This window comes from Podarcis liolepis, assembly GCF_965112155.1.
Source record: "Podarcis liolepis genome assembly, chromosome: 7".
NCBI lineage: Eukaryota > Metazoa > Chordata > Lepidosauria > Squamata > Lacertidae > Podarcis > Podarcis liolepis.
This window is the reverse complement of record NC_139561.1, coordinates 55,337,878-55,349,313: the sequence shown is the minus strand read 5'-3', so window position 1 is coordinate 55,349,313 and position 11,436 is coordinate 55,337,878. Positions and strand designations below refer to the sequence as shown.

Here is an 11,436-nt window from a genome sequence, read left to right as displayed (position 1 = left end):
TGGTGATGAGGCAGCATCTCCAGCAAGGAGTTATCTTGAGTGGATTATCCAGAACATTGGCAGGAGATAGAACAACCAAGTTCTCAATGCTGCAATGCAGAGGAAAACTCTGTTCCAGGGATTGGCGACAATTGAAGGTGGGTCTGGCATTGCAACAGGAGGCCCTGGTTCTTTTGGAGGAGGGACGGCGCCTCAAATTATCAGCATGTGGAAGCTTTTCAGCTATTAAAACCTCCACTGCTCTGGAAGGACTTGCCCTCTGGAGTCTCTAGAGACCAATCTAGGACTTGACACAGAATAAAAGCAAAGACAGTCACTTGTCAAATCTGTCCACCTAGGGAACTCCACAGCTGCTTTACCTGGGAGCAAGACCCTCACAATGCCCCCCCCCAACTTCCACACCAATAAAACTCTCAGCTAACCAAGATTTGTGTACTTACAGGTCTCCCCAACCTAGAGCTATAAGTCACTCGGAGACATAAAAGGGCTATTATTTACTAACTGCAGGAGCTGTGAGCTGCTCCTTTTTTTACTGGATTGACAGAGTTTTTGCTAGGGTTCCTTAAAGAGGAAATCCATGTGAGCCACAAGAGCTCCATAGGTCACCACTAGTCAAGCAGTCAATGCAGAAACCTCTTCATCCATGTCCCTTCAACACCCCCAAGGTCTGAGAGAAGGCAAGCCTTACAATGCAAGGCCCTAGAACCGCCCATGATTCTGACCTTTCAGGGCTGCTCCTCCATTAACCAGTGTACCTTACAGTGAGTTTAGAAACACAACAGCAACACCTGCTGGAAGTAAAAGGAACACCACCATATGCATAGAATCATAGAGTTGGAAGAGACCACAAGGGCCATCGAGTCCAACCCCCTGCCAAGCAGGAAACACCATCGGAGCACTCCTGACATATGGTTGTCAAGCCTCTGCTTAAAGTCCTCCAAAGTAGGAGACTCCACCACACTCCTTGGCAGCAAATTCCACTGTCAAACAGCTCTTACTGTCAGGAAGTTCTTCCTAATGTTTAGGTGGAATCTTCTTTCTTGTAGTTTGGATCCATTGCTCCGTGTCCGCTTCTCTGGAGCAGCAGAAAACAACCTTTCTCTCTCCTCTATATGACATCCTTTTATATATTTGAACATGGCTATCATATCACCCCTTAACCTCCTCTTCTCCAGGCTAAACATGCCCAGCTCCCTTAGCCGTTCCTCATAAGACATCGTTTCCAGGCCTTTGACCATTTTGGTTGCCCTCCTCTGGACACGTTCCAGCATGCTGGAGGCCTGTCGGCAGGCACTGCTGCGGTCATGGTGCTCTCCTTAGGACAAAACCAAGGGAGGGGGCTTCTGTTGCTGTTCTTCAAACTAATCTATTCTGGTCCAGCCACATCATCAGACAGGTACACAATTTAGTGTTACAGGATTTACAGTAACCGCTGCAGAACTTCCTCGTGTGTGTATGTGTGAATGGAAACACTTCTGGCCATCTCTAAAGCAATTTGTGATGTTTTGGTTGATCCTAACAAATGTATTACCCTCCTGCCCACTCTTGGCTTTTGGTCTGAAAGACCAGCCAGCAAGACTACCTGTGCTCACTGAGTACAGACTGTCAACAATCCTTCAGCTCAGAGTTCTGGTTATTTTAGGTCACTCATTTTAAGCTAAGTGGAGGGAGTGGAAGATAAGGGCATCACATGGCAAGCTGGGTGGCAACTCTGCTCACACTTGCATTTTGACAGATGGGGAGTCATGGGAACACCTCCGCTGCTTAAGTTTGAAACTCAAAAAGGGCAGAGGTCTAGCAGAGGTTTTTCTTAGGTGCAACGTGAACCTCTCCCCACCCTACTTAGATAAGGGGTAGATAGTCTGTCATTCTCCAGATGTTCCACAGCTGCAAAAACCCATCCTCCCTCATTATTGGCCATGCCTACTGAGGCTGATGGGAGTTCAACAAATAATGGAATTCCCTCCCCACAGAGATGTGCCTGGCACCTTCACTATAGTCTCAGGGAATTATGAAGACACACCTCTTTTGACACCAGAGATGTGTGTTTGGAGGACCCACCCTATTATTGTGACTGTAATTTGCATTAATTTCTTTAATACTGAATTGTCAATTGCTGTAAGCCACCCTGGGACCTGGTGAAGCAAGGGGAATAAGTTTAGTAACAATGGCTGATTCTGGAAAGCGCCCCCCCCCCCCAAGGCCACTTTGCCCGGATTTCCCACCCCTTCCTTGGACTGATGCCACCAGCAAGCAAAGGCAGCCAACCTAGTCACTTGTCAAATCTCCCTATGCTCAGGCTTTCTGCTTTCGCCTTTCCAAGGGAGGTTTCAGATGCAGCCATTCCTATAACCCTTCATCAGCTGCGTGCACTGTACTGTGAATTTGCATACCACATGACCGGGAAAGAGGAAGGGATTTTACTGAGGTTCATGCCCAAGAAATCAGATCTGACAGTTCAGAACTTTGGCTACCATCCCTCCTTATCTCCTTGGCACACAAGCAGGAGACACACATTGACACTTGACAATGAAGGGGACAAGGCAGGCCAGGCACAATACCAGGGAATCAATTCACCTGCAGGGGAGCCTGTGATGCATAAGGCCTCCCTCAGCATGCAGTAACCAAGAACAGCCTTACAAAGAAAATCAAATATTTAATAGCAGCTTCCAGAAGGGGAGGAGTCCACACGTATTTGGAGCATACATGAAAAAAGATATGAACAGCAAAGAAGAAAAACCACTGGCATCCGAGGGGGGCGGGGGGCACAAGGATCTCAAAACTGCTCCAATAGAGTTGTCTGCATGCACTCAGGATCAAGCCCCATAACTCAAGTTTGGTCTGGGGTTGATTTTAAAGTGCAAGCTTCATCGTGCATCATCTCGCTCACACAAAACAATGACATGGTTAGTTGTCCTGTGTCCCAGCATTTTAGATACCAACTTTTATTAAATAAAGTTACCCTATGTAAATCAACATTAAATTTTGTTTTTAATTTAAAAAAACAAACTCTTCCACCTCTCTTCACAGTGTCTCTCTCAGTGTGTTTCCCAATGTGACATCATTGCTGCAGGGGGAAATGCAGAGAAAGACAGTTATTCAAAAGTTCACATTCATTCAAAGAGCATTCAGATCTCTCTTATTGCAGCAATATCCCTCACCAGCAGGCTCTCTGCCTGTGTGTGGCATGCGCATGAGACAAGAGATTTGTCCAAGGCCCCCTGCTAAAACACAGCTGAACTGACACCTGAAATCCAATTTCCCAAGGCTCAACTTTCATAGCATTCCTTCTTTAGAACTCACTCCTTAGAGAGACTCACCTTTAGGCACCAGGTGCAGACCTTTTAAGATCAGCTAGTTTATGGGTTTTAACATTGGGACATTTATATGCTCCACTTTGTTGTGATGCTATATTGCAGCATATGTTGTTTGAATGTATATCAGTTGCTCTGTGAACCTGACAGCTAAGGAGTGGTGTAAGATGCTTACTAAATAATACACTAGATTATGCTGCAAGCGGCCATCTCTAAGTTTCCATGCAGTCCACGCATAAGGCTCTTTTAGCGGACTTCTTTTTGGCATCAGTTGCCCTCACTTCTAGCAGCTGTGGGGAACCTCTAGCACGTGGGCCTAGTTGGACCACCAGACACCCCTGTTTGGTCCATGAGGCCATTTTGACCAAGCCATGTCCATGTTTCCTACAGAGATAAGACTTCAGGGGAGGAGCAGGTAAAGATGTAGCACCAATCAGATGAATTGGCAGCAGCTGCAAAGCTGCATGCAAAGAACTGTGCCCCCCATGGCTTCGCAACTCAGGCAATCATCTGGTTGTTGGGGCTTTCTATGCACATTGACTTCACAAGGTTAGTGAAAGTCGGCACTTTACCTTTGCCCACACTATTTGATTTCAAATTGTGTGGGCAAAAGTGGGTCATTCAATGAGTCAGCAGCCAACCTGTTAGACTTGGCTTGAGGAGGGTGGAAGGTAAGGATGCATTCTTGCCCTCCAAATCCAGTGCTCCACTCCAGCCGTCTCTGCTCCCACAACTAGCTTAACAAGCGCTTTTAAAAATGCAAACTCCTGCTCCCCCCGATCCTCCAGCAGCTGCTCACCTTGGCCTTGTTCTGGACTGGGATATAAAGCTTGAACTCAGCAGGAAGCTCATCCTCAGAGTAGAGTCTGTCAGAGAAATAAATTCTGCGGATGCGACAGTTTGCGTGGATCTGAAAAGTCAAGCATGTCCAAGAAGGGTGTTTCAGCAGCAGTCATTTCAAAGCAGCCTGACATCTACCAGCCCCCGCCCCCACCACAAAATGGATGCTATTCCATTTCGCTATAAACAGAATCAGCTAGGAAGTCATTCTGGTTGTCTCAGATTTGGGTTTTATGACTGGTAAGAAATTTTATATATAAATACTAACATACATATATACAATGCATGTGTTTCAGAACAACCTCTAAAGAGAGATCAGGCCCAGGGATAAAAGAAAACAGTCAAATCTGCTGATTGACACTTGTGGGCCTACAATTTCCAGTGTTAACTCTGAATGCTGATCTCCTCCATGTTAACTGAAGACCCCAGCAGTTGCCACTGCTAGCTACAGAGAGACTGAAGCAGGGACCCACAATGGCTCTTTCTCCACAAGGGCAACCACCCAAATCAGCAACTGAAATGCAAGTGTCACAGCTGTCAGAACGCACAGCTCCTTACCTGGACTCTCAGGGTTTCAATGTAGTTGGTACCATACGCTCGTCGAGTGAAGTCAGAGAGGTTGAATTGGATCTGGTTCCAGCCATCATCCAGGCGCATAGGCATGGTGCAGATGAAAGGCTTGACACGGGTGGTGCTCTGGTAATTGCTGGCACGGAACCGTCGGCGCACATTTTTATCATCTAACACCTAACACATAAAGACACGCCGCTGCTGAAGGGGGGGGCTGCAGATGTCAAGCCTGCAGTCCCCTAACCTTACTGACAAGAATACTAGGCAGTCTGCCTTCAGCTCCCCTGGAGGGAGGGGCCTGCAGAATAAGCAGTGTCAGGCTAGCCAAGGACCTGACTGAAGTGCTGGAGAGGAACTCTGCCAGTAAGGCTGAACCGAGGGTTGGAGTAACAGATGGATCTCAGAGACTGAGTAGCTCTAAGCAAGTCACCTTTTATATAATAGGAACAACCATCTCATGACTTAGATGGGAAGACCAATGACTTTGCCCACTAATGCTGTCATGTTCTGGACCTGCTGTGTTAGCTCCATGAACTAACCTGTACTTCAAAGGTGAAGTATTTCTTCAGGTTCTTGATTATCATCACCAGAAAGGGTAATTTGATCCCCAGCGTCTTCTTTGGGTCAGCAGGACATGTGATGTATGTGGTACTGTGGGGGAGAGAAACAGAATGAGCAAGACTGCACGACTTGCAGGAGAAGCAGGCCTTCTGAGAGCATCTCATCTCCCAGGGCTTCAAAATTCAGGTGCAGGATGCGCATCAGAAGAACCCATTTGTTTGAAATATTTCTACAGGCATTTCAGGATTCTCTAAAAGCTTATATACTAATATTTCTGCCTCCCTATGGAACAGGATTGGGGAAACTCAGCCCCAGGGACCAAATGTGGTCCCTTCTGATCCAATCCTTGGGACTCTCTCCAGGCCACAAACCCTCACTGACCCTGCTCTGCACCCTCCTCAAGAGCCTTTGCCTGTCAGGAATGCATCCTATGCATTATATGATCTGCGACAATACCTCTTCCCTGCCTCAACTGAAAATTGAGAAAAGCTTGTGTAGAAACTCTTTTGCATGGTTGGAAGGTATCCGGCTCTACTAAGAGTCACCTCTGTTGGTATGCCCAGGTTTACCTCTAGCAGTCCCTGGAAGTTTACCCACCATGGAACGCAGCTCTCAGGCTGAGAAAGGTTCTCCATCCCAGCAGCTGTAGGGAAAGCTCCTGCCACATGGGAGACTAATCCTTTCTGGCCTGAGGGCCACATGCAGCCAGCCCATTCAAAGCATAACAACAGATAAATTGCCACAATGGGCTCCTCCAATCCCAGACTCGTCGTTACCAAGGATGGGAGCAATGAGCTGTTTCCATAGTTACTATATGCTGGCGTGGTTTTGATGGAGAAATCTCTGTGAGGAAACTGGAGCTGGGAATCAATCCCACAATGCTTTTCAACATCTAATTCTCAATGGGACATTAGGAAAGCATAGACAGTGGTTCCTCTTTACCTGACATTGGTCCCTTCAATCTCCAACACCAATGACTGAATATCATTATCTGTAATTCTTTTGATGTGGCCATTCCGCACCTAGAAGGTGAGAATGAAATAGGACATCACTCAATTAAGCAAATGACTTTCTTGCTTCAAATAGCATCTGAAAGCCCTACCAGGAAGACATACTTCTGAATTAGAAGTGCAGGCTTCATCCTGTTCTCACAATGGCCAACCATATTCCCATGGAAAGCCCGAAAGCAGGACATAAACACAACAGAACTCTGTTCACTTGCAGTTCCTAGCAACTGGTATTATAGTGGAGGCAGCATACAACCACTGCAGCTAGTAGTCATTGCTAGACTAATTCGCCATGAATTCAGCTTAATCCTTTTTTAAAGCTGCCCAAGTCAGGGATCATCACTACATTATATGGTACAACTCCCACTGTCCGTTACCACTGGCCACATTGCCTAGGCCTGATGGAAACTGGCATCCAAAACATATGGAGGGCACCTAGTTGGGGAAGTTATGACCTAGAGAGTAATCTGCTTAGCCACTGAGGGAAATAGGCTGCAAAGCTATTTGGTCTGATCCAACAGGGCTCTTTTCAGCCGTAGTAGGAAGGGAAAATGAGGCTTTCTGCTTCCGGTCAATTGGAAATGGGACGACCCTGCATGAAGCACTGCTAGACCACCCTAAGATGTCGGGGGCCCAAGGGACAGTGGAGGGGCTTCTAAAGAAATGGAGCAACAGACGAGGAAGGAACCCCTAAGAGGATCCCTCCCCAAACAGGTGCCCTCCAGACTGTTCTCCCATCAGTCCCAAAAGAACACAGTAATACGACGCTGGGGCCGACGGGAGTTGTAGTCCAAAAGAGTCCGGAGGTTCCCCAGACCTGGCTCGGGCTTCCTTCGAGCATGCGAAGCCTGAGAGAGGAAGCGAGGCTGGCTGGCTCCGGGGTTCTCCCTGGCGGCGCCACAAGCCCTGAAGAGAGCTCTTGAAGGCCAACCCTTGAAGGCCAACCCCCGGGCAGCCATGAGGACTAGAAACCCTCTCGCAGAAACGCCCCCCAGGCCAGGTAGGCCAGGACCAGCTCCCTCCGCCACCTTCTTGTCCCAGATCTGCAGCGGTTTGCTCCCGATGCTGTAGAGCACGGATAGGAAGCCGCTCTGGAACGTGTTCTTGAACATCCCGCCGCCGCCTCCGCGTCGCGGGTAGGGAGGGCTCGTTCCGCCGGGCGGGTGAGAGGGCGTTGGGCTCCCTCCTCAGCCGCCGCCGCGCGCGCGTCTCTCGCTCTTCTCAGTGATTCCTATGCGGAAGGACACAAGCTCCCTCTCAGTGTGTACTTTGACCCCGCGCGACTGGAAGAGCGCTCCGCCAGCCAGCTAAAGCGAGGCTCAAAGGGCCAACCGGACATCGCGCCGAAGCCACGCCCCCCGTCGTTAAGGGACGGACTACTTTCCGGACGGGACTAGTTGCCGTCCTCTTTCTCGCTCTCTAGGCGCCGTGTGTTGTCGCGCAGCTCGTGCGCGTTGCCTGGGCAACGGGGCGGGACGAGGGAACTACCTCACCGCGTCCGCTTACTCCATAGATCCGAAAAGTGCAGAGAGGACCATTCAGTAGTTTCTAGTGTAGGTCTGAAACTCCCTTGTCTCTTTTGCTTGTTTGCCTTCCTCCAACTTCCAACTCACTTCCCTTGAGAGTTGACCTCCAAAACAGCCTCAGAGAAATTCGTTGCATAACGCAGCTTGTGCAGCAACCCCGCTACCTTCAATAATCCCCTCGTTGAACTCAGTGGGGCATACTTCTGTGTAGGCATACAGAGCTGCAAAATATGATTTGCTTATTTTAAACTTTTAAGCAGTTCAGTGCTGCCCTCCCTATTTGTTCCCATTCATGAACCTCAGCTGTTGATACCCAGCAGGATGCTACCACCTCTGTAACCTGGGGGTCACAGGAAGCCATCATGGGCCAACAGCCTCCTCCATGAAATTGTGACCACTCGCTTGGATAGCTTGAAAAGGAAATTAGAAAAATGCATGCAGAAGGAGCAGACCATCAGTGACCACTAGTCACAATAGCTATTTATCACCTACAGGATCACAGCCTCTAGGTACCAGTTTCTGGAGAACACTTGGAGAGAGCTTCTATTATTATGGTTATCACTAATTTGTTACCTGCCTTTCACCAACAGGTCCCAGGGAGGGGTAAAGCAATTTGAAATTCAGGATTTAAAACAGTTGAAACAGGTTACAGTCACCAGAATAGGGTGGGTTCTGAAAATGCACATCAACCTTGTGTCATAGGCCAGGTTGAAGATGTGTGTTTTCAGCATTCCCTAAAAGCTGTATAGTGAAGGTGTCAGATGCAAATCTACAACTTAGGGAACACCACAGAGAAAGACTTCTCTTGGGCTGCTGCCACCCCTGGACTTCTATGGAGTGGAACTATGAAGAGGGGCCCTTCTGCCTACCTTAGCACCCGAGATGGTCTCTAGAGAACAAGGTGGCCTTTTTGCTATTTGGGCCTGAGTCATTTAGGGCTTTAAATGCTAACATGAGAACCTTGAATTAAGACAGGAAATGAATTGACAGCTAATGTAGCTGTTTTAAAATAGGGGTTGAGTTCTAAAAGCAACCCCAACCAATAATATGTTTGGACCAGTTGAAGTTTCTGAGTAGTCTTCAAGGGCAGCCCCACATAGAGTGCATTGCAATCATTTAGTATGGAATTTAGAGCATGGAGTGTTTTTTTAATACATAAAAAAAGAAAGCTGGGAGGGTGAAGAAACTTCAAAACTGCCCAAGAGGACTGAATGAAGACAGTTACTGTTGAATGTGGGGGAGGAACATAAATTGGGGTGGGGAACAGTAGAATGGAATATTGGGAATCCCAAACAGTAATAGTTCACACTGCCCCACATTTTGTTGTACAGCCACTTGTTTCCTGATTGCACGGAAAGCAGCCATGACCCATGCAAAAGAGGGCAGCATCAGCAAGCAAGTGGAAAGGTTCTTAGATGTGTGTTTAAACCTTGATTAGGACTGCTACGCAAGGACTGAAACAGAGGTATGTTTTTAGAAATGTTAGAACCCAGGGCGGCAATTGGATTTTGGCTGAGGGCACCTTAGCAGCTGCCATGTTCTCACCTGCACCAGTCAAAAGAAGCTTGTAGGCTTACTCTATCTTTAAGGAACTTCCCACACAAATCAGCGTAAACTGCTGTCATCTTCAGATGAAGGGCAGTATAGAAATTTAATTTAAAAAATAAAATAGCCATATGATGTTGTTGTTGTTGTTTCTGTACTGACATTTCAAGCCATAAAGCTGTTTTACTTACCGTCCACTGTTGTGTGTAAACAAACATTTTAGTTCAGTGTATCTGAAGAAGTGTGCATGCACACGAAAGCTTACACCAAGAACAAACTTAGTTGGTCTCTAAGGTACTACTGGACAATTTTTTATTTTTTTATGTATTTCGACTGTGTCAGACCTAAATGGCTACCTACCTGATTTTAGTTATAGTGACATTTGTAGCTCTTGCCAAGCATTTCAAAATTTGTAGTGACATACAGCAAAAACCACAGGGTCACCACAATAAGGATCACAAAAGTTGTATCTCAGTGAACACAAGTACAGTGGTACCTTGGGTTATATACGCTTCAGGTTACAGACTCCGCTAACCCAGAAACAGTACCTCGGGTTAAGAACTTTGCTGCAGGATGAGAACAGAAATCGTGCTCCGGCTGCGCGTAGTGCTTCAGGTTAAGAACAGTTTCAGGTTAAGAACGGACCTCCGGAACGAATTAAGTTCTTAACCCGAGGTACCACTGTACAATATTTAATTTATTTGTGTGGATAGACACACAAGCAGATCCATTAACAGGAGTGTCTGGACAACAGAGAGGGTGAAATGCTATCTGTGTTAAAGGAGGCAGTAATGCACTCTTTACTGGGGGGAAACAGTATCCAGTTGGATCTCCCCCCACCCCCATTTAAATAATTGCCTTCAAGTTAAAAACAAGGCACTGCAGCATGTGTTCCAGACCTCAGAAGCGACTTAGTATTCCAGTATCAGGTTGAGTTCTAGTACTGAGCAAGAAGAGCGCCTTCACAATAAGGCTATTCCAACCATTCACAACTAGGGGAAGCAGCCCTCCAAAACTGTTCTCTCCCCTATGGTCCAGGCACTGCTTTACCCTCTAGGCTGCCTGCTTGGCATTCTTTGTTGTTAGAGATAGCCAATGGCTCCCGGAATGCTCAGATATGAATTTGTGAGAGGCAAATTACATACTCTGGGAGACTGATCATGGCTGATCTTGTGTGTGTGCGTGTGTGTGCTTGTTGTGGGGAAACAGAGAAATGGGAATAGTGAAAGTGTCCAGCATGTGACACTGGCAGAGGGAGCGTTCTGCTCTTCCCTTTTTGTGATCAAGGACTGCTTCCCTGCTTTCCAGGTGCCCTATATTCCTCCAACCAACCCACCCAGGGAAGGAAAGCAGCCTCTTGCACAGCAACAGCAGCAGCAGCACCACCACCACTGCTGCATGCAATTTACAGCTCTTTGGGGGTCCTCTCCACTTTAATCTGCACAAACTCCCCAAACAGGTCAGCCATGGATTGCCAGGCATTATGCACAGCTCAGTCATAAGATGTCAAGGGAATCAAAGGAAAGAGGCTACATTAAAAAAAAAGAAGAAAAAAAGAGTGATTGATGCCAAGACATTCAGGAGCAAACTTGTGAAGCAGTTTCTGATTTTCAGGGATAGTGACTATGAGCAGGAGGACTTCTCTCCCTCTTTCTTCTTTCACTTATTTTTTGACCACCTGCTTTGGAAATCAACCATGAGAGTATCTGAATCCCGTGAATCATTTTACATATTGATTGGTTTGTTGCAGGGGTCAGCAAACTGTTTCAGCAGGGGGCCGGTCCACTGTCCCTCAGACCTTGTGGGGGCTGGACTATATTTTGAAGGGGAAAAAATGAACGAATTCCTATGCCCAACAAATAACCCAGAGATGCATTTTAAATAAAAGCACACATTCTACTCATGTAAAAACACCAGGCAGGCCCCACAAATAACCCAGAGATGCATTTTAAATAAAAGGACACATTCTACTCATGTAAAAACATGCTGATTCCCGGACCATCCATGGGCTGGATTTAGAAGGCGATTGGGCCGGATCCGGCCCCTGGGCCTTAGTTTGCCTACCCATGCATT

At 47.2% G+C, this 11,436-nt stretch overlaps 1 protein-coding gene across 1 annotated transcript; it reads right to left on the bottom strand.

The window, feature by feature from the left end:
• Positions 1-2,636: 2,636 nt before the first annotated feature.
• On the bottom strand, positions 2,637-7,652 carry CFAP20 (cilia and flagella associated protein 20). The gene is made up of 6 exons (XM_083515174.1): positions 7,321-7,652; positions 6,228-6,307; positions 5,264-5,375; positions 4,713-4,901; positions 4,114-4,224; positions 2,637-3,067 (listed from the first exon to the last, which is right to left on the bottom strand). Exons 1-6 carry the CDS (start codon positions 7,402-7,404, stop codon positions 3,062-3,064), a joined length of 582 nt encoding a protein of 193 aa, XP_083371300.1. The 5' UTR covers positions 7,405-7,652; the 3' UTR covers positions 2,637-3,061.
• Positions 7,653-11,436: the final 3,784 nt, after the last annotated feature.